General features: G+C 42.1%; 2 protein-coding genes across 4 annotated transcripts in view; both read right to left on the bottom strand.

Moving 5' to 3' along the window:
• The window catches only part of LOC147020694 (adenomatous polyposis coli protein-like), a 151052-nt gene extending 145037 nt beyond the window's left edge, over nucleotides 1–6015 (bottom strand). For 2 of the 3 annotated variants that reach the window (XM_085896239.1, XM_085896238.1), the window contains exon 1: nucleotides 5436–5963. The gene's annotated coding sequence lies outside the window, so the exon portion shown is untranslated. Of the gene's footprint in view, nucleotides 1–5435; nucleotides 5964–5993 lie in introns of those variants that run through there. The other variant, XM_085896240.1, reaches the window with a different exon arrangement.
• Nucleotides 6016–9866: 3851 nt separating this feature from the next.
• Nucleotides 9867–24445, bottom strand: RPS15 (ribosomal protein S15). Its single transcript, XM_085896236.1, has 4 exons — nucleotides 24379–24445; nucleotides 19313–19401; nucleotides 13031–13265; nucleotides 9867–10035 (listed from the first exon to the last, which is right to left on the bottom strand). The coding sequence occupies exons 1-4, from the start codon at nucleotides 24379–24381 to the stop codon at nucleotides 9922–9924; spliced, it is 441 nt and encodes a 146-aa protein (XP_085752362.1). The 5' UTR covers nucleotides 24382–24445; the 3' UTR covers nucleotides 9867–9921.
• Between the last annotated feature and the right edge of the window lie 168 nt (nucleotides 24446–24613).

Genomic DNA, 24613 nt, shown 5'->3' with positions numbered 1-24613 from the left:
CAAACTGGAACCGGAGATTTACATTTCAGTAGGACAATGATCTGAAGCACAAAGCTAAAGCCACACTGGAATAGCTGACTGAGAAGAAAATGAATGCTCGTGAGTGGCCCAAAGTCCTGACTTGAACCCAATTGAACATTTATGGCGAAACATGAAAATTGCAGTCCATCAGTAATCCCCATCAAACTTGGCAGAACTAGAGCAAATTTGAGGGTGAAGAATGGACAGGTTTCACCATCTCACTGTGCAAAGCTGGGAGAGACAGATCCAAAGAGAAGGGCACTCAGTCGAGTGCATACATCCACCAAGCTGATTAATTTAAGTTTTGTATCCCACTGATACGCCAGATCTGGATTCGGACCTGAACAAAAATTTAATCGGCTTGTTCTTGTCACGTAACCAACTCATCCACCAAGTTTCGCCCGAATCCGTCCATAACTTTTTGAGATATTGTGCTACATATCATTTTAGCCCGATCACTCAAAGAAGTTCTCGGATCCAGATTCGGATCTTCACCAACATCGAATCAATTCTTCCTCATTACATACCCAACCTGTCCATCAAATTTAATCTGAATCGGTCCAAAACTTTTTGAGATATCCTGCTATGTACCGTTAGCCCCATCTCTCAATGGTGAAAAAATCATGTCAAAAATTCTCGGATCCAGATCTTCACCAAAATCTAATAATTTTGGCCGTGTCACATACCCAAGCTCAACATCAAATTTAGTCCAAGTCCATCCACAACTTTTTGAGACATCCTGTTCACAAACAAACAAACAGACGGGTGAAAACATAACCTCCATCCACCTTCAGTAGCGGATGTGAAAAGACTCATCATAATCATTGCTGCCAAAAGTGGTTCAACCAAGTACTGACCCAACGAAGAACCTACACGTAACCTCCTTCAACTATAACAGTGTTGAGTTTGATCTCTTCAGTTACGAATAAAAAAAATTCATTTGTAAAAATTGTTTCTGCACAATTCATAATTCATGTGAATGTGGCATCATTGGTAGGAGGTGAATACTTTTGCGGCCCACTGTATCTTCAGTCAGATTAGATGGTTTATCTGTAATGATAGGAATAACGATGTATGTTATCACAGAGCGACGTGTACACAATAGAGTATAGATCAACATTACACTAATTCAAACTGTACGGAGCGTACGCTATAGAGTATAGATCAACCGTACGGAGTGGACGCTATAGATGAACAGTACGTGGATGCTTCACTTCAATTCAAAGTCATGGAGAAAGCCATTTTCTGAATACTCCACGTGAGCGCGGATGTCCCCAAAAAACTCCACAATCGACATGCGGCAGAGACATAGCACCACCTTTGGTACGAGCCAGCATTACAAATCATCTTCCTTTATCTGATGACCAGCAGGGGTACCCGGCGTTACCCAGTGCGGTTCTCGATGTTGGCATTTTGAAGAAATCAAGTTTTTGGGGTTTTTTTTGTATTTTTCTGTGGGGGCCGAAAACACCTGCCGACACCTTCTAAGGAATGGGTTCGGGTATCATTTAACATTACCTTTTCCATCGCTAAAAAGGCTCAAGCACCACAGAGCGATTTTTCTTTTATTAATCCCTAAAAATCCAACTCTTGTTCAAAAAAATGTTTTGCTCAAATCTCCCTGGCACTCACTGGGAAGATGATGTGGAGCATGCCATGTTGTGATCAATAAAATTTCTTTCAAAAATGACAAAAATTATAAGGTGCAGTTCCAAGACTGCGACGCAGCACATTGCCCACTGAAGGTGGGCCGAGAAGGGTACTCTCGTATAACCAACTATCACGTTCGAAAGTTTTTGCCATCAACTGTTCCCCATTATGAAGTATAAAACTTTTGTGATTTTGGCATATTTCACCCCAGGTGAACTTTATGCCCGAATCATAACCTTCAAGGTCAAGAGTAAGACTGGCATCTGGTCGCACCTTTTGATCACAACCCCATGGATGCCAACTATAAACATGAAGTGCAGGAACCACGGATGTCCGGCTGGTGGGATGTGTGGCAGGTGGGGTGGAAGGTATGGATATCAGATGGTATATGACATATTTTTTGTACATCAACCATGGATTGTGAGTTACGTAACAAAAATGTTGCACAAGCCTTGTATTTATTATTTGATTGCAATGAAGATTCCTTTCACATGTATAATAGCATTCCACCACAGGCATTGTGCTTTCTTGGATGACGCCATCCACGCAATGCAAACAATTGTGAATTTAATTTCACATTATTTTGTGGACAATAAATGTTATTTTAATTGAATTGAATATCAATGGAATGGAGGAGGCCCATTATTGTCAGAACATCAGGGTGCTCATGACAAGTGGTGAACGTTTCAGCAGCGGAGAATCAACCAACTTAAAGGTCGGCACTCTGTCATGGGGTACATACGATTCTGCCCCAAACACCATGGGAATCAAACCGACAGCAGAGTGGGAAACGCAACAAGACTCGACCAACTCCACCACCAAGCCGTTCAATAATATTAATCATAATTTAAAAAAAAAATCAATTAATTAGAGTCCTTGTGGAGTCTATTATGAATCTGGAACTCTTCACAAGATTCCACTGCAATAGCTCTCGAATCAAAATAGTACATCAACGAAGCACAACATCAATGTTTAGTACCAACAGGATCATCAGGAGCATTGCATCAAACCGTGCTTCAAAATCAAGGATCAACCGTGCATCAAAACAATAACCAATACAACTCAAAAATGGACTTATTGCTTTAAGCTGTGCTGTTCGTCGGGGTGGCACGACTCAGGTGTACCAAGAAGACAAAAGCCCTTAGACAAGCTCACCTTCAGACAGACAAAGAACCACGGATAAAGCCTCACGGATGTGTGTACTTCAACTCCACGACATCAATATCTCTCCTAAAAGCTATTCTGCCAACCTTGAACAACGCATTCTCCAAGCCTCCATGGGGAGGCGATGGAATGCTGAGGGACTTGGTTGGAATTTCAATGAGAATCAAAGTCAAAGTCATTCTTACCTTGCATTGAAGCAGCAATGAAATAAAATCCCACACAGATGATGCTTCTGGAAGCTGGAAAACCCGAATGCCTGAAAAGGCTCTCCGTCCTATATTCCGAACAAACAGGAATCCCCTCAATCATCGTTACATGATCCATTTGCCTGAAACTCCCAAACATGATATTTTTTGATCTCCTGTCCCTTTTCCCTTCATGCTCCATGTGCACCTTGTCACCATTCACAAAGCGCCGATACGTCCTGAATGACGTGTTGTGGTGGAGTTCATACGTTTCCCCTCTAACCCCTTGTATAGAACCAAGCCTCACGTAGCGAATACCCCAAAGAGCACAACGAAAGCCATTCCAATCACTTCTGGGCAAGCCTGCCAAACAGTCAGAAAGGACATGAGCGAGCGAGACAGGTGCTAATGATGAAAAATTTCTCACTTGTGTACACAAGGCTTCGAAAGAGAATCCACACGTAGATTCATTACGAGGCAGATGGCACATCACGTCCAAGGAAGTAGCTTCACAAACACTTGTTGGTGATATAAAAATCGGCTGTCAAAGTGGTTGGCGGTTCCAAAAAATAATTTTTTTTTTTAAAACGTGGACACAACCATGACTGCATTTTGACGCTGAAGCTTCAATGCAACAAAAGTCAAAAACATGTAAATGACCAGAATTAGAAGAATATTCATGACCATTGAGGTATGACCCCAACAAGATGAAATGTTGAGTGTTACGGTGTAATAGGTCGACAATCGTCCGATGAACCACAAAGTTCAAACACACAACATTTCAAGAACCCGTTTGTCACAACAAAACGAACAGAAAACACATTGCAGATGAAACGACGACGGCTTGGATTACAACTTGCAGCGTCCATGCATTTTCATAGTTCTCAAAACTCCATTTGTTCAAACAGGAAGAGATGGATGGAACAAACCTCCAATAATCAGGCTGCACTTCCCAAGCTCACACGACTTTCCAGCAAATATTTAAATCAATAGACACGACCGCAGATTGGGTGGCCGCGGATCCGGCAACCACGCGCAGACACGACCGCGGATCCGGCAACCACACGCAGACACGACCGCGGATCCGGCGACCGCACGTAGACACGACCGCGGATCCGGCGACCGCACGTAGACACGACCGCGGATCCGGAGACCACGCGCAGACACGACCGCGGATCCGGAGACCACGCGCAGACACGACCGCGGATCCGGAGACCACGCGCAGACACGACCGCGGATCCGGAGACCACGCGCAGACACGACCGCGGATCCGGAGACCACGCGCAGACACGACCGCGGATCCGGAGACCACGCGCAGACACGACCGCGGATCCGGAGACCACGCGCAGACACGACCGCGGATCCGATAACTTCACAAACAGAGAACAACAATGCAATAATCACGTTATTTTAACACAAACTTTATCAAAACGACGTTTCCTCTCGAATTTGACAAATAATCAAATACATTGGGCCGAGACTTGAACGAAGAAAGGAGAAGGTGATTTGTTCGTGTGTCAGATGAAAGTAAGTGGTGTTCGAGGTGAAGAGTTTGAAGGATATGATTTTATATAAGATTGGTGGAGACGATGAGCATGAACCAGATTAATGTTGTATTTCAGGGATGAGGACGAGGTTCTGGCAGGGGATGGGGACGGGGTCCTGCCAGGGGGTGGGGACGAGGCCCTGCCAGGGGGTGGGGACGAGGCTCTGGCAGGGGATGGGGATGGGGATGGGGATGGGGATGGGGATGGGGATGGGGACGAGGCCCTGCCAGGGGATGGGGAAGAGGCTCTGGCAGGGGATGGGGATAGGGACGAGGCTCTGGCAGGGGATGGGGATGAGGCTCTGGCAGGGGATGGGGATGGGGACGAGGCTCTGGCAGGGGATGGGGATGGGGATGGGGACGAGGCTCTGGCAGGGGATGGGGATGGGGATGGGGACGAGGCTCTGGCAGGGGATGGGGATGGGGATGGGGACGAGGCTCTGGCAGGGGATGGGAATGGGGATGGGGACGAGGCTCTGGCAGGGGATGGGGATGGGGATGGGGACGAGGCTCTGGCAGGGGATGGAGATGGGGATGGGGACGAGGCTCTGGCAGGGGATGGGGATGGGGACGAGGCTCTGGCAGGGGATGGGGACGAGGCTCTGGCAGGGGATGGGAATGGGGACGAGGCTCTGGCAGGGGATGGGAATGGGGACGAGGCTCTGGCAGGGGATGGGAATGGGGACGAGGCTCTGGCAGGGGATGGGGACGAGGCTCTGGCAGGGGATGGGGACGACGCTCTGGACGCTTGTTCAGGTGATGGTTTTTTTCCCCCCACGGACCCCCCAGTTAAAACAAGTAAGGGGAGAACACAAGTGGAGGGCGCGTTCAGCCTCTCGGTTCACGACTCGGCCTCGCTCAAGGCTCACCTGTAGCCGGGGAAGCCGGCGAGGCGGTGGGATACTAGGCCGCTGACCGAGCAGAGCAGTCTTACGGGCGGCAAGGCCGAGGGGGGCCCGGGGGCGCTGACATGGGCCGTCCCGGGCATCGGGCAACGGGACAGAGGCTCGCTGGCCCGTCCCGTCCGCTGGATCACGTCTTCCTCTATTTACCCGTCTTCGTCCTTCCCTCGATGCTTATCCCTCTCAGCGTCTTCTCACCAACACTCGCCGTTTTCCTTTCCTCAGCCGATATGTCTGTATCTTCCTCCAAAACGCCTCACTCTGTGCACAGCCTTCGATTCTTCCCCCTTTAATCCTTTTTGTTTCTTCCCCCAATATTTCCCTTCAGTTCTTTCCCCTTTCTCACGATCACGTGGGTTCAACGTCTGACGTCACACCATCACGTTTGTTCAACGTCTGATGTCAGCTCGTCCATTTCTTTTCACTTCTCATGGCAGTATTTTTTTTGATAAATAAAAACCGACGTATTAACACGACTTTTAATGTGTATCTCTCTCAACATTGGGAATCCCCTGATCCACATACTTCATGAATAACGAGTCTTCCACTCACGGAGGCCCATCTTCAACACAAGAGCTTCGGGCCTTCCTCACAAATCGAGCAATGTCAAGGCTCGAACCAGCCCTGGACGGGACACAAATACCGATCACAATTCGCCTTCACTTCCCCGACGACCCCGTGGGGTCTTCAACATCTACCAATGGCCAGTGCGGGCAACACGGGACACCCGGTTGAACGTCCATCTGATGGACGCACGTACACACACACACACACACACACACACACATTGCGGCCTCGCTCTCCTGACCAAACACCAACCAGGACGGTAGTTTATAGCTGGTTTGAGATTCGAATCCATAATCTTCTACTCCGAGCACCTTTCGTTTAGTTGCCTGAAAACCCTCCCAAACCAGATCGATCCACGAATCATTTTACACCGACTTGCACTGAAATGAACCAAGGTTTTCCTGTGGTACCAAAAATAATAATCAAACAATTACATCCCTTAATGATCAATGCAGATTGATGTGAACAGTCGAGGTTCGTTCCCTGCCGAAAAGCTCCAAAACTTCCCATCCCCAAACAGTACAACTAATTTCTTTTGTAACCATAAATGACTTGCCTTTTTAATTACAATAATAAATAACTGATTCTGGTTGAATTTACTGCCATTTCAAGTAAAACAGCAAGCAGGAATAAATGAATGAAAGAAATGAATAATGAAATAAATGAATGAAATAAATGAATAATGAAATGAATGAATGATAAAATGAATGAATGAAATAAATGAATAAATGAAAGAAATAAATGATGAAATGAATGAATGATAAAATGAATGAATGGTTGAAGGATAAAATGAATGGTTGAATGATAAATTGAATGAATTTCAATGAATGATGAAATGAATGAATGAATAATGAAATGAAATAAATAAATGAATGTTGAAATGAATGAATGATAAAATGAATCAATGGTTGAATGATAAAATGAATGAATTTCAATGAATTAATGAATGATGAAATGAATGAATTTAAATGAATGAATGATAAAATGAATGAATGATAAAATGAATGATGAAATGAATTAATTTCGATGAATGATAAAATGAATTTCAATGAATAAATCATGAAATTAATGAATGATGAAATGAATGAGTGATAAAATGATGAAATGAATGGCTGAATGAATGATGAAATGAAGGAATGGATGAATGATGAAATGAATGATGAAATGAATGGCTGAATGAATGATGAAATGAATGGCTGAATGAATGATGAAATGAAGGAATGGCTGAATGAATGATGAAATGAAGGAATGGCTGAATGAATGATGAAATGAAGGAATGGATGAATGAATGATGAAATGAAGGAATGGATGAATGAATGATGAAATGAAGGAATGGATGAATGAATGATGAAATGGATGAATGAATGAATGATGAAATGGATGAATGAATGATGAAATGAATGGCTGAATGAATGATGAAATGAAGGAATGGCTGAATGAATGATGAAATGAAGGAATGGCTGAATGAATGATGAAATGAAGGAATGGCTGAATGAATGATGAAATGAAGGAATGGCTGAATGAATGATGAAATGAAGGAATGGCTGAATGAATGATGAAATGAAGGAATGGCTGAATGAATGATGAAATGAAGGAATGGATGAATGAATGATGAAATGAATGGCTGAATGAATGATGAAATGAAGGAATGGATGAATGAATGATGAAATGAATGAATAATGAAATGAATGAATGAAATAAATGAATGATGAAATGAATGAATAAAATGAATGAATGAAATGAATGAATGATAAAATGAATGAATGGTTGAATGATAAAATGAATGGATGAATGATAAAATGAGTGAATTTCAATGAATGAATGAATGAATGATGAAATGAACGAACGAACGAATGACTTCCTTTTGCAAAGAGAACCTGTGGTGAGGAATTTTCATTTCAAGGTCTCACACACAAGATCATCTCTGCGAATCACAATGTAGATTCCTTGAAGTTGACAATTTCGAACATTGGAAGTTGACAAGAAACGGTGGCACAGCCTTGGACTTGGCATCGATGGGGCAGAAGCAGTTTCTTCGCAAGGGTTATACTGGGTGGTTTGCCATTGCCTTAAAAGCATGGTTCCTCTGTGCTCTTATCCTTTTAAATGCTGACCCATCAACAAGTAGGAAGCAGCACGTACCATTTATTGAAAGCCTTTGGGGATGACTCGGCCAGCGATTGGACCACTGAACTCCCAGATGCTCGAACCATTACGCCACTGGAGCTGGTTAGCCTTGGACGACAAAGTATTAAAAAAAGAGAATCCGAAGAAAAACCTTCAATGTCAACACATTTCTGCCTGAAATGGTGGGCCTGTATGAAACAACACATACAGTAGTAATAAATAAATAAAATAAATAAATAGCACCGTGGGGTGTTTCCCCAACAATCAGGGTGAAATGAGGGATTTGGAGGAAGGAGCCATGGCCCCACTTCCTGAAATGGTACAGTTAATGGGGAGCACAACTTAAGTTCACGGCATGGTCCTTATGTTTCATGAAGAGTTTGGTCTGCATATGGTTGTCGGTTTCTGAGAAGATTTATAAACAAATTACCTGAATTTGAAGTTTAAAAAAACCCATATTCAATCCCCTTTTATAGGGGCGGATCTGGATGGGCAGCACAACCTCGTGAGACCTTACTGTTTTGATGTATCACACCAAATTTGACCCATAATCGGCCATGTAATTTCTGAAGAAAATGTTTCAGTGAATATGAGGGGTTAGAGGAGGGAGGCTGTGGCCCTCTTTCCCAGGGAGATGGGGAGCACAACTTTAGGTTCGGGCATGGTCACAATGCCGCATGGCCAGTTTGGTTTGGATCTGGTTGTCGGCTTCTAAGAAAACAATTTTTGAATGAAATACCAATATTTATGGAAACCCACCCCCCCCACCCTCCTTTCCCTTTCATCACCCATTAAAAGGGCAGATCCAGATGGGGAGCACAACCCCATGAGACCTTACTGTCCTGATGCATTGAACCAAATTTGGTCTTTATCGCTCAGGTAGTTGTGGAGAACAAGATGTTTTAATGAAAATGAGGGGTTCGGGGAGGGGGCCCAGGCCCCTTTTCTGGAGGAGATACGACCATGAGGAGCCATAGCTTAAGGTTAGAGCATAGTCCTGATGCCTCATGATGAGTTTGGTCAGGATGTGTCTGGCGGTTACTGAGAAGATTTTTGAATAAAATACCAATATTTGGGGCAAAGCCCCTCTTTCACCCCCTCTATAATAGGCACATCCAGATGGGGAGCACAACCCCATGAGACCTTGCTGTCCTGATGTATCATACCAAATTTGGTCCATAATTGGTGAGGTAGTTTGTGAGATGTTTAATCAAATGTTAATGGATGTACATACGTATGGACACTGGGACCCACTCCATGAGCTTATTTTGGAAAAATAACCTCAAAACGACAACTCAGTGGTGTAATGATTCGAGCGTCCACTTTGAATCTGGGAGGTCGTCGCTTCAAACCCTGGCCAAGTCATACCAAAGACTTCAAAATGATATGTGCTGCGTGCTGCTTCCTTGACGATCACAGCATTTAAAAGGATAGAGCAGGGACAATCCCCATCCTTTGGCATCCATGGAGAGGAGGAAATGCCCTGCTGAGTGCGGTGAGAAAAGTGTTTCCATTGTTGTGACCTCGCTAGTACCCAAAGTATCCTGGGAAGTGACGGCACTTCCCCCAAGCTCAGTGGCTGTGTTGTGCGTTTGTCTCGTCAGTATGTCCATGTGTGTGTGAGTGGCAGCTCCATTTCGAGCCTTCGACCTTTACGTATAAAAATAAATAAATAAATAAATAAATAAATGAGCACACATCAGATTTGGCATTCAGCCCACAAACGTTTTATTAAAATGCAAGTGAGGCAAGGATATTCTCATTTGAGTGGGATGAAGCGTGAGGAGTGCGTGGCGCCAATGCCAGGCCTGCCATGCTTCACGGGCTTGTAAGTGATAGAAAACTCCCCCAGGTAGTGGCCGATCATTTCAGGCTGTTGGCAAAGAAAAAAAACCAGCACATCACAGGTAGGTCGAGCATTTCAGGTGTAGATATCAATACGCCAGCGAAAAGAAAAGGTCCAATGCTTCCGGCTTGGGTGACATTGGGCAACAGTGAAAACAACGCAATACGTTTTATTTATTAGCCTCACGATTTCATTACCGACACTGTCGAAGAGTCATTGGAAGGGATTGTACAAACAGCATTCATGGCAAAAATATTAGGACTATTTTACTGCAGGTCTATCGGTCTGACAAAATACATTAGGGAAATCAGAGGGGATGCCTAATGAGCACCTGACATGACGTTTGATCTGCTGTCAAATATATCACAATAATAACAACAATAATGAAAATACGAGTTGAATAATCCGATAAAATAATATGCTTATTCCATTTCTTTTTTTTTGGTATTCTGTCTCTCCAACGATTTTCTCGACCAGGGACCATGAAGCCCATTTCATTATAAAGGTCACAAACGTTTTATGGAAATGCAAGTGAGGCAAGGTGTTCATTTGAGTGGGATGCAGCGGAAGGAGTTCCAAGTGTCTATTATTTTTTCCATTACCAACAACTTTTCACATTTTGTTTTGTTTTATTTTACTTACTTAACTGCTATTATTACTGAAGAATTGTGAGATTATGGAATCTCATGAGATTGTGAATTAAATGTGTTTATTAATTTACTTTTAAGGGCTGGCAGCATAACCTAGCCGAGACCCCAGAGGTATGCACACTCACCAAAAAGCTGTCTATCCTGGTTTCAAATTCCGACCCAGGTATAAACTCTCATCTTGGTGTTTCATCAATGTGTGCACCGTCCATGGATATTAAACCGGGTGCCGCGTCTTGCCAACACTGGTTATTGGTAGATGTTAAAGACCTCACTGTGTGCAAGCCAGTAATTGCCGGTACCCTGAACGAATGACAAATTTCTGCCACCCTCAGTTGAGTTTCCTGAATGAAAGCGGTGACCCGTCCAGAATTGGTTACGGCCTTGAAACGCTTCTCGACTACGATGGGCCTCAAATTATTAACAAAGAAGAAACATACAAATCCAGTTAAATATGTATACACAGTAGCCAGTGGAGATTTTTTTTTAAGGGAGAAAAGCAACAACAAACTTTAAAAACAGAAATTGTCAAACAGCTGAAAACAAAATGTTGGAAATAGTATCGAGATTCAATACTTGCATTAAAAAAAAAATCCTTTGAAAAAAATGACAAATTTAAAGAAAATAAATCAATAAAGGAAAGGAAAGGGAATTTCCGAATCGCAAGAAGTGTGGCACATCTGTACGAGAGAGGCAATACTCCCCAAGATTCAACTCATCAGAGACTCGAACTTTAACCTCCTGGGGGAAAAAAATAGCAAACAACCTCAAGGGGAAAACTGAGAACCTCCAAGAGGACATGAAATGTTTATGTTTCCACGATGTGTTCAAATTTGATTACAATCATTCCACAAAACCTTAAACATCAACGGAAGACTGCACGGAAAGCAAAGATATCATCGAAGGATGACACTGTTTGTATTTCAGCCTAATCGGTGTTTAGCAACGCATCTCATTTAGCATTCGATATTCCCATCACATCATGGAGAGTGGCTCCCGGCATCATGATCATAAACCAAACGGATACATTTATTGAAGGAAATGCAAGGGACGCGAGTGAAATTGATTGTGAGAAAGAGCTGACGTTAAGCGAGTATGCAGCACAGCGAATGTTTGTATGTCCATTACCGTGACTGTTACTCCGATAAAAATATCCATTGGAAGTGCTGCATCGGAGATCACTTCCATCAATACACACTCATGTACCCTTTTTCCTGTTCAAATTGCAAATGGTTTCATCCAATAAACAAATTTAGAGACTTGTGGTCTCACAAACTTCAAAAATATGTGCAATTTTTACATCCATCACCACAATTTACTCACATGTGACGATTTAGCAAGAACAAAAACCAATCACACAAATCACCTTGAGGTGGTAGCGCTGAACCTCAACCATTCACTAACCACCAATCCTCACTATTTGTGCTGCAGATGATTTTAACCTCATGGTTCAATCGTCGTCGTTAATAATAATAAGAAGAATATTTAATTATCATTATTACTTCGACATCAACCTCAAAGAGTCATACCTTCTGGCAGGTTCAGCCAGGGAACATTTTTAGGCTCACATCTTTCACGAACCAGTTAGCCGTACCAGACATTTGACTGGAGTCAATTTGGGAAGTAATTTTGGATTTGGGGTACTGGCGATGAATCGCATACTCTCAGCAAAAGACTCCGTGGGATCTTACACATCCAGCACACGAACAGTGCTGGCAGACATGTCCGACTTAAGGTCCATCCGACGGATGGAACACACATTGACGACACACTGACTGAGCATACCTCAATGTCATCCTGCCAGCCCCTGGCACAATCATGGTCAGTGTTTGTTATAAAATACAACAGGCAAATGTAGATTATGACTTTTACAACAATTAACTTCACAGAATTACCAACTACCTTTCATAATCGTCTCAGTTTCTCTCAATCAGTCTATTATATGTATGGAAAATGTATATACAGACTACTGTGTAAAAGTCGTCAGCAGCATCTGCCTCAGACTTTTGCACAGTAGTGCGTGCGCGCGCACACACGCACACACGCACACACACCTGCTTCTCATTCTCTCTCCACACCTTTTTTCTTCCTTCTCCTGCCTTCCTTCCTTCTAAATTTTGTTTTTAGTTATTTCCTTGATTAACCCATACTGTCATATAATACGTAAATGGCTTGTGTGATTCAAATAACATGCCCCCCCCACCCCCATTGCAAAGAAAACCCCAAAAAACAAAAAAACAAGAAAGTTTCTAATTTTATCCTGAGAAGACCTTACTTTTTTTTAATTTTAATTCTAAAAAAAATTCAGCATCATTGCTCATATTAACACATTTCAAAGCAACAAAAAAGAGAAAGGGCAAGAAATCAAAGCAGACCTTGATCTCCACCTGGTTGAACGTCTTTCCATTGTATACGCCCACCATACTGCCCACCATTTCAGGCAGAACGATCATATTACGCAGGTGAGTCTTCACCACTTCCGGTTTCTCCAAGGGTGGCGCCTCTTTCTTGGCCTTGCGCAGACGCTTCAGCAGCGTTGTCTGCTTGCGTCTCAGGCCACGGTTCATGCGCCGTCTTTGCCGTGCCGGCAACAACTGCATCAGCTGTTCACTAGTGGGTTTTAAGAAGATCACAGCAGGTGGCACATAAGCAATGTGGCAAAAAATGAAACAAATGTTTGCTGATCAATGATCTTGAGATTAAATAAACAAGAGTGAGAATTGCTTTGCAATACAAGTCCCATACCTATCCCAATCTCTCTCTATCGAGTGCAGCCTGTGGCTGCTGGTTGCATCATTGGTTGGGACGTGGCTATGCTGCTGATGCAGTGTCCCCCTTACCAGTACACTGGTGCTCATTTTGCCGACCTCGGAAGGATGACAGGCTGAGTCAACCTCCTGGTGTATTTTAATTCAGCGGCCAATGGGGCTTGAACTTAGGACCCTCGGATCACAAGCTGCCACCATAACCACTAAGCCAACACCAGGCCACCGATCCCAATGAAGAAGAAGAAAAAAAAAAACCACCATGTTTGGGTCTATTTGGCAAAATAAAAAGGAAAAGCAATTTTCATTTACTGATGCATTTTGTAGACAATAAACCAATAAAGACAATGAGGATAATAAACCAGAGATTAAAAAAAAAATTGTTTGCTTGAACACACACCCGAGCCGATACCAGCACAAAATTAAGAAGAACCTTTCTAATGTTTGTTTCTCGGCTTTGCCTCGTTCATATTAAAAATAAAAAAAGAGAGCAATGAGGGATTGCAAACCCTCCCCAGGACTTGTTTTGTGTGGTGTTTTGTGCAGTGTATTGTGTGGTGTTTGTGTAATGGTGTGTTATGTAATTAATAAGGGTCATAATTAGAACTGCCACTTTATAACTGATGGCAGTGATGACCGGGTACCAATACGTCTCGCTTTGATTGGACACCTAACCCTGACCCTGACCCATGATGTTTTTTATTACTATTATTATTCAATTAAATTCAGAATTGGATTAAAATAAATTCAATTCAAATCAAATGGAAGACCAAGTAAGTACACTCCTGCATTGGAGTAATCACAAGGAACCCAAACAAGCAAAAACAAAAGATGAAGCCATCAGAAGTAATCTGGATAGGATTCACATTTCCACTGCTACTCCTCTACCCCCAAACCCATCCAGGCACAGCCAAATGAGCCTTATTCAAAAAACATCATAATAAAATATAAATAAATAATAAATAAATTTAAAGCAAAAAAAAAAGAGCCCACATCACGAAAATTAAATAATTCTGCCTGCCAGACCATGTGTCCAATTAAGTTGAAATTTAAAACATCTATTTCCCATCACCACGAGATCATAATTGTGAAGCTTCACATCGATTGATTAAGCGTTTCCAGAGAAAACATTATTTAGTATTTTCTTCAATCCAATATGGCTGCCAAACCATGTGGCATATCAATTATTCCTGAACAAAATTGTACACCCATGGGTTGGGGAACATTTGTGTGAAATTTCCCCTCCATCTGTCCAGCCATTCCGGAGAAGATGTTTTATAGGTTTTAGGGTCAGTCGAATATGCCTGCCAAACCATGTGACCAATGACATCATAAGTGTGAACCTTTTGTTCCTCATGGACAGGCAGTCATACATGTAAAGTTGCACCTCAATCTGTTCAGCCACTTCAGAGAAGATGATTTTTGAAGGTTTAAAAAAAAAATTATATATATATATATATATATATATATATATATATATATATATATATATATATATATATATATTAAATGGCTGCTGGATCATGTGACCGATGATGTCATTCTATTTTTTTTTTCTGTGGACCATTTTATCCCAAGATGACGCTCAAAAATGTTCATACTGATCAGATGTGGCGTTCTACATTTTTAATGACGTCATAACAAAGGCACCTGTGACGTCATTTAAAAATAAAAAAAATCATCACACTCCCCATTCGGAGTACTTGCAGTGTACAAAGTTTAAATTTTTTCCTTGGTGTGGTTTCAGAGATAGAGGTCCAAAGTTTTTCCGTTTTCCAACATGGCTGCCACACCATGTGACCGACTGATGCCATAATTATCAATGAAACATTCTACATAAGCAGTCGCTCCCATGGTGAAAATTTGTCTCAATCCGACAAGCGGTTGCAGAAAAAAACATGAAAGTTCTGTGCAGACAAACAAACAAATGGACCCAGATGCAATACCCCCTCCTCCGGCGAGGGTAATAACTCGATGTACATACAGCAAGTAAAAACATGCGTACGGCTTAGGTGCACATATAATATACATCGTGGTTATATACCTGGGATCATAACAATCACACTGGGCCATGGACTAACACTCAGGCCTAAGGTCTGAGGCCTGCCGATCTATTATGCTTCATGCAATGGCAGCACGTGATTTTATTGGGGTGGAGTGAGGCCAGCTGTCCAGCCAATGGGTGTAAAGCAGTGGGTTGACGTCAGAGCAGCTGAACACGGACCCATGTATAATATGTGCTATTTTTCAAGTTTAAAAAGGGTATAACTCTGTGAGGAATTGAGGAAACGCCATTGTTTCTGTAACTTATCATAATAAAGCCGTGCACCAAGTTTCGGTTGAATGTGTTGAAGGATATAGGAAAAAATGTCTGGAAAACCACAGGTGGGACGGACGGGCGGGCGGACAGACAGACAACAAACCGAGAGTTCCCTCTGGTGAAACTGGTAGGGGACTAATAACAGGATATTCTGGAACAGCTGTTTATAACTACCACTTCAAGAGTAGGCCTTCACTCCAATTCTGCACACTTAAATAATTCATGATTCATGCAATAATTCATGTTCATTCATGATACAAAGCTATTATGTCCATTTTACTCTCGTAGCTCATGGTGGTTTTGTATGCACTTGTATGTCCGGAGCTAAACTCTTCAAAAATCATCTAATTGAAGGTCATTGAACAATTTTTGGTTGGTAACACATTTGCCACTGATGGCGAAATAGGTGAAATGGCCACGCCCCTTTTTAAGCGAAGTACTACCACCCGCCATTACTGTATCTCCAGAACCGTTGGACCTAGAAGGTTGTGTGACCACTCAAAATGTTCGGAATGGCCACATTATGGGGGGTCATTAATACATTTCCATGTCCAAAAGTCAATGGTTTTTAAGATATTTGCCAAAAACTGATTTCAACATGGTACGGACTTCAATTATTCATAATTGTTCCTTATTTTGTTCAATTACTTGATTCCTGAAGAGTTCAATTACTTGACTGCTGAAGATTCTAGGTGGGCAATAATCTGCATTAAAAAGATTACAATTAACCATATTATTTCTTTGTTGTAGGAGGCACTAGGTGTTCAAGTATTAAAGAGTTCTCTGATGGCAAGTAATTCTACCTTGGATCCCTGCTTGCTGTTACTATAACATGGTACGATTTCATTATAGTTGAATTATGCACATTAAAATCATCTGAACAAAGTTTTTGAATAATAACTGCGTCATCTACAATTAATTACGCAAAAAAAATTTTTACAGGACACTTTAGTGGTTTCAAGGTCAGCAGCCGAAGGGGTGTTTGATGGGACTTCATGCGTTATATGCAACACTGCTTCAGGAAAAACGTTAACAGGTAAATTTCAGATGTAATAGCATCAGAACCCTATTTCGCCACCTGATGAACAATACTTCCCTTACCTCACAATGTCTATGGATGAAAAAGTGTGTACTTATATGTGTGTATACAATGCCATGCTTGTAAAAATTAAATCTTTGGTACCTTTGGAACACAGGTAGATGGACCCTATTATTCAGCATCAACAATCCATTCAGCACTGGGATCAGACTTCACATCATCTCTACTGGAGCTCATATTCCCCAGGAGGTTGTTGACGGATTACTTGAATGCCTGGGAACTGGTGAGAAGAGTTATCAAGAGTTTGTTGAGACCAGATTTCGGAATAAGGAGAAACACCTACATTACACAATACCTACTAACCGCAAGACTGTTTTCGTGAAGCATGCTTCTACACCGTCCACAGCGAAGAAATCGATGGCAAAAAAAGATGCTGTAGAATCGATAAGGTACAATGATTATGCCAGAGAAAGAGGGTACAGCATGCAAGAGCTCCTGAAGTATGAATTGACCAACACATCCCAGTTCCTCACCACTGAATGTAAAGATGGCATCAGATTGAAGAAGCCTGATAAAGCCTCCTTATCGAGAGAACTCGTCAATCAACTTCCAGAGGAGAAAAGGAATGCCAAATGTGATGCTCAGATGACAATAATGGACTTCATGGCACTTGTGCGAAAACTACCAATGAAAAAGATGGGCCTTGACACATCTGGGCAATTGGCCAAGATTCTTTCCAACAGCATTCTTGCTAAAGGTTCTGAGTCCACAAAAATAGACATTATTTTTGATGTGTATCAAAAATCGTCAATCAAGCAAATGGAACGTGCACAGAGAAGTTCTTCTGAGGAAATCACTATCACCATTAGGTCTGACAATCAGAAACTCCCTGTCGATCTTGATATGTTCTGGAGCTCAGTTGAACAAAGTAAGGTTGCAGGAGTATGTCTTTAAGTGGATGCTGCAGAATGTTGTGTCAGAAAAGGAAATTACCTTTGGAGGAGTATATGGAGGTGAATGTAGGAAACTGCTAGCTGGCACTGAAACACATATCGCAGAGCTCTCAAACAAACCAAGAAGCCGATGACAGAATCATGTTCCATATTAATGATGGTGTTGTGAAACACGGGGTTCAATCAGTCTTGGTTGACTCACCTGACACAGATGTCTTTGTCAACCTCATCTTCCACTTCAAGAAAACCTGGCAACTACAAAAGCTGTTTGTAAAGCTTGATAACCGGAAAAACAAGAAAACGGTACCAGTCCACCTGTTAGTTGATCAACTGGACAACAATTTGGTGTCGTGTCTCCCAGCCATTCATGCACTTAGCGGGTGTGACAGTACCAGCAAGGTGGGTCCAAAACTGTCTGGCATGAAAGCATCCATGGATCTCTCCCTACTGGAAGGGTTTGGTGTAGAGGAACTGTCACCACAGATGATAAGTAATGCTGAAAAATTCCTTGTGTCTGGATTAAAGACCGACTGTTCCACATTCGATGAGTATCGTTGGGAGCAGTACCACAACTCCAAGAAAGAGCTCGACTTCAACCAGCTTGTGTGCTGTTCTTCAACACTACGAGAACACATAAGGTGAGCATATCTGCAGTGTAAGATGTGGATACAAGCTCCAAATCCTGCAGTCACCAAACCAGATCCACGCCAGTATGGTTATAAAGCAACAGATGTTGGAATTATACCTGTGATACTGCCAGTACCATGCAGGCCCGATGACCTGCCCCCTCCATGCAAATGTCCAACATCATGTATGAGTACCAAGACGTACACTTGCAGAGGAATGAACATAAAATGTGTGGTGTTTCGTGGCTGCAGTAAAACCAAAAAGTGTAGAAATCCACATAATTAAACTCTAAAATATGGACAATGTGCAAAATTACAACAGGTAATATAATAAAGGGTCAGAACTGTAGTGCGTACCATGCTGAAATCAGTTTTTGGCAAATATCTAAAAAAACCATTGACTTTTGGACATGGAAATGTATTACTGACCCCTCATAATGTGGCCATTCCGAACATTTTGAGTGGTCACACAACCTTCTAGGTCCAACGGTTCTGGAGATACAGTAATGGCGGGTGGTCGTACTTTGCTTAAAAAGGGGCGTGGCCATTTCACCTATTTCGCCAGTGGCAAATGTGTTACCAACAAAAAATTGTTCAATGACCTTCAATTAGATGATTTTTGAAGAGTTTAGCTCTGGACATACAAGTGCATACAAAACCACCATGAGCTACCCTAGTATTTGAGGGATTGCGGGATTTTTTTGTGGGGGAAGTGGAAAGTGGGAACATCGTGAAAAACAAGCATGCTACTCTGCTCACATGAAACAAGCTGAGTCCATCAAGGTAACCTTTTCACATACGACGACAACACTTAACACCTGTAAACACACCTTCTCAGAGCTGGTTTCAGTTGCTTTCGTTTTTGCATCATGAATGAGACAAATGAAAATGAAATAATCATCCCTCGTTTTCCTTTTGGGATGCAACAATTACAAAAATACTTGAAACTGATACCTGCTCATGTCCAACAGCTGGTCCAGGTCGACACCCCTGTAGGTGAACTTGCGGAACGTGCGTTTCTTCTTCTGCTCAGTATAGTCCGCCTGTCCAAGAGAATGGAATGGTGGTCAATTGGACAATAACTGAAGGAAATATAAATTACCACTCCACTAGAATCACAAGGTATACCTTCTCCAACCAACAATGTCGATATCAGTAGGTATAAATGATACTCCCCAACTAACATCCCAAAAATGGGTTGCCATTGCACTGACAAGTGTACATGTCGAGTTAGTTTGTACTCAAGTCGAGTGTTACCTATCCCTAACTCGAGTAGTTAGCGACACCATAAAGGCTGGATTTCCACTTGAATCTATGCCACACAAGTGCAGATTTGATTCAAGTCAATCAGAAATCTGAACCATGTTTGAAAAAATGAACGTATGATATTTGGCTGCATTTCTAATCAATCACACTCATGGATATTTGAATTGATGCAAGTGAAACTAGAGGGGGAGCACTTGGTAGAGTGCAAAACCTCTGCCACCAATACTGCGAGGTCACTCAAGTGAACCTGATATCCTATTCATTCAATTTGACGTCAACAGTGCTCACAGAGTTATAGTTTGCAACTTTCCCTTTTACTTTTACATACTCAATTCATTGGTCATAACTAGATTCCTTGAGACAGAAATTGATTTTACGTGGGTATATCCACCTGAAGTTCCAAAATCAGCCGCAATTATAATTTTGGCATGTTTTTTGTTGGAAATCACTTATAACATGTAGAAATGCAAAAAAAAGAAATCGAAATTTTGTTGAAAAAATAGTTGCAAAAAATTTTTTTTCTCCAACAATTTTTTTTTGGGGGGGGGTTGGAAATCACTTAAAACATGTAGAAATGCCAAAAAAAAAATTCAAATATTTTTTCAAAATGGCTGCCATAGCGGCCATATTGGATTTTAGACCAAGTCCAAAATCTTTGGATTTTGGAAAAGTCCAAAATCTAATGGCATGATCCTTGGACCATACCTAATCCCCCCACCAAGTTTCGTCGAAATCCGTCGAGGAGTTTTTTCCGTAATACTGTTCACAAACAAACAGTAAGGGGTGAAAACAGTAACCTCCGTCCATCTTCGATGGCAGAGGTTAATTATTGGCTTTTAGTGGTGTGTTGTAATCATGAAGCAAATGTATTAATTAGCACAATTGATTTAATGATTGCTATATTATCAATGCTAGCAGAGTGCCCACCTTACTTACGAGCAATCTTGTTCCAAGCAAACAGCACTTTCTTCTGACACGTACCTTTGTTTGGGTGATGTATAGGCAACCAACAGCTGCATCAATGGCTCACAAAAATAAAAACAAAAACAAATCGAGCTACAAAGTAGACCGCCCCATGCCAAATAAATACAACAAATCCTCCAGCGTGCAACATCCCCGGGGTGCCTTTGGGGTCCGGCGATGCCGCCATGCAGCACATGGAGATAAAATTGGGAGCGAGTGGTGCTCAATAATTGATTGTGTAATCAAAAGAAAGAAATAATAATCGCAATTTAATTAATTTCTTAATCAATTGGCTAATAGCATACCTAAACCATGACTGTTTCATCCAAATCTGTAATTAATTAATGAAAAAAATTAATAATCATTTAATACATTAATCAATAAATCAAAAATACCCTTTATACCTAAATCGCTTGTTACTATTGTGTCCAAATTTCAGCTTCCCAACTCAAGAGGTGCCTGAGATATTGCCCACATGAGAAAGAAAATCAATAAGTTCTTCATAAATTGACTCGAATCAAGTATTAATCAATGAATTTATTAATAACTAGGACACTCAGTTGAGCGTATACCTCCGCCACGTCATGCCTGATCCACGAGAACATATCGGGCCCAATGCATTTTTGAAATATCATGCTATACAGTACGATATCATTGGTGAAGAATCACTTAAAAAATTAAATAACTCTCGTTATTAACGGACGTACGGACGGACGGACATTTAGTCCGGCTTTATTAGGTCATCTCGGGAGAGATGACGTAAAAAGACAAAACTGTGTATAAAGCTCCATCGTCACCTATTTCACCGTCATTGCACTTCGTAACCTATTATGTTGGTATCGTCATATCCATCAACAAGAGAGATGGATCAGGCATTTCATCAATGGTTCGGGTCCAAGAAACTCATTAGAGATCAGCCCACACACCGTTCATCGTCAGGTGTAATTGAAAACCAGTTGATAACTTCTGAGCTCATTCAGAGCGCACTGAAGTTACTGCTTTATAGTCATCGGCCATTGCAGAAGCTATTGTTATATATCTGCGTGATAAGTTATTTCAGTTCACTTAGACAGCCCGTGTGGAGAAAGTCTTCATTTTTCTGTTGAGAAAAACATTTCTGAACCTTCAAGCGACACCAAAAATGGACCACACAGTGATGTTCCATGACACACCACCACCGATGGCGAATCAGCAATTGCCATGAGACATGAATCCTTTTCAAGGAACTTCAAAAGCTTGGTGTTGGCTTTGTGGTTAGGGTTCCTGAGTTTGAGTCCTGTGCCAAGGAGACTGCTTCGGCAGCACCAACGCTCTGCACAGAGTATGGTCCTGATGGATGGTCCTGATGATATCCTGATGGATACTACACAGAGTATGGTCAGCAATGCCGACATAACCCTGAACCACATGGACAAATTGCTTACAGTATCCTGTACTGATATTGGTTTATAAGAAGCAGTATTCCTGACAACATCGTGTTTCCAGCAATATAAAACAAGGATGTTGAACAAGTGCACCGCAGCGATCTTCGGTCATCTTCTTCGTACCTAAATCAAAACAGTTTGGGGTCGGCCACTCGGATCCACCTCCTCCACCTCCTGCCATCCTCCACTCTCAATCCCATACTCTTCAAACCTCTTTCCATGTCCTTCCTCCACCTTATTCTCTATCACCCTATTGATATTTTCCCTCTAATTGGCTCATTCCATGCTTTCTTGATTGGTTCTTCATCCTTTTGCCTCATCACGTGTTCAAGGCCTGATATTAGCTTAACGGTGGCTGGCTTCAGATCTTAGAGTCTTAAGTTTGAGCCCCTGCCGTGTAGTTAAATAACACCAGGTGGGTTAATTCAGCCAGTCATCCTTCCGAGGTCAGCAAAATGAGTACCAGCTTACTGGAAACAGGGGGCACTGCATCAGTGGTACAGCTGCGCTTCCAGCAATAATGCAACCAGCAGCCATAGGCTGCATACACGACATCTTGCGTCCAAACCAACGCAACTCAGTAGTCCCTCCAATCCTTTCTGTGATACTTACAACCAACTCTTTTGCGCGTCCCCTCATTCCGCAACAACTCTCTTCGTGATACTCTGAGAATCCACCGAAGCATTCTAATCCCTCTCCTCTCCAACAACTCTTTTCCTTTTTCTCAAAGCCCATGGCCCATTTGAATACAATTCCCACATCCTTAAAAGATTCCCCTTAAGGTACACCGATTCCTTAGCAAAGGATTTCCTTAAGGATTGTTACATAAGCCATAAAACTACCCTTTGGAAATCCAAAGGAAATCCAGCAGGGGAGGGGGGAGGGTCTCACCTCACTCATTGCTTGTAGTTTAGCTTGTAGATAAAATAAATAAATAAACTCATTGCAATTTCAAAACTCATTTTCTGATGACACGTCCCGATCAACTCCGACCATCTATCATCTATCTATAATTCCAGCTGGGTGTGCGTGTGTCCACTGTTTCTCGACAACCACTGGTCCGATCTAATTGAAACTTGCCAGGTATATTGCTGGGGACCTGAGTATGTGCCTTTTCAAGGTTTGATATTAATTGGACAAGTGCTTCCCAAGTTATGGCCATTTATTTACCAAGCCAATGACAAGACACGTTGCTGCGGCCATTTATTTACCAAACCAATGACAAGACATGTTGCTGCGTCGGCGTGGCCGATGGGGAAAGGGCGCCTTAGTTATCGTGGCGTAGGAGTGGCAATGGTCAATGGCAGCGAATGTCATGGCTAGCAAAGACAGGGAGGTAAACTTGATTTTCATTAACTCTGTGTGTGGAAGTATCACAGCAGTTGTTACTTCAATACAAGCGATAATTTGTGGAATGCATGTGAACATTGCGTACGGGCACGCACCACTTCCGGATAGTGATGGCACTGTATTGTAATAATTTCTCGATTTTTTATGCGAATTTATAGAGAAACACAATGGCCCAATCCAGTCGTCATTTAGGAGAGCGAATGAACGGCCTGTGTGGTTGTTTGAAAGGTTTTTTTTTTTTGATTTGCACGTACGGGCACATACAAGTCTATCTATAATTCCAGCAATCTCTGTGCGTCTGTCACCGCTATTTCTCGACAACCACTGGTCCGATCTAATTGAAACTTGCCAGGTATATTGCTGGGGCTCTGTGGATGTGCTTTTTCAAGGTTTCATATTAATCGGACAAGTGGTTCCCAAGTTATGGCCATTTATTTACCAAACCAATGACAGGACACAGTGCTACGAAGTCACAATTCATCTTGGTTTTTTTTGCACGTACAGCCACGCACTAGTATTTGTAATTATCTGAACAGCGTACTTGGTGTGGATAGACCTGCCCCACGTTTCCACAGTTACTTCCAGCTTCACGAAGATAGTAAAAATGTCCAAATCGTTTGGAGAGCCTGTGCAGCACATTACACGAGTCACCAGGTCCAACATCACTAGATATAGACTGAAAGTGCGCTGACCAACAATATGAGGGGAGTGCTCTGAGATGCAGCACCCCTAAGTGCCAAAATGGGACTCTTAAACAGAAATTACATCACGTGACGTTTTCTTTGAAATTAGTCAGTGACCAACGAAGACTATAAAATAAAAAACGTCAACACGACATCGTTTGGTTGGAAAAACCTCAAACTAAACTTTACTGCAATCCCATGGAAAAAATAACATTTCTGCACGGTTCACGGCACCGTAATGAAAGCATCGAAAGAAAAAATTTCATTCGATGAGCAATTTGTGCTTCAAATACGAGTGGATTTCGATGAAGAACGAACAACTAAAAGGACCCACCATGTTTCCGCCGCGAAGGGAAAGAGGAAGAGGAAGCTCAGTATCGTGAAATATCGCGAGTGTTGCATTGTTGTTTTATTGCTTTTTTTTTTTTTAATTGACAGTCGAAGTCCAGAATCAAGTTTCGAGCGAACATCTTATACCCGCTTCATGTAACAATTTTTGAAGCATACAAACAAAGCAGCACAAAGAAGTGTGAGACCAGCTCCAAAAAAAAGTATCATCCACACACCGA

The sequence above is a fragment of the Eptatretus burgeri genome, chromosome 9 (genome assembly GCF_056783735.1).
Source record: "Eptatretus burgeri isolate ZD-2024b chromosome 9, Ebu_testis_v1, whole genome shotgun sequence".
In the NCBI taxonomy this organism is placed as follows: Eukaryota; Metazoa; Chordata; class Myxini; order Myxiniformes; family Myxinidae; genus Eptatretus; species Eptatretus burgeri.
This window is presented reverse-complemented; position numbering and strand designations above follow the sequence as displayed.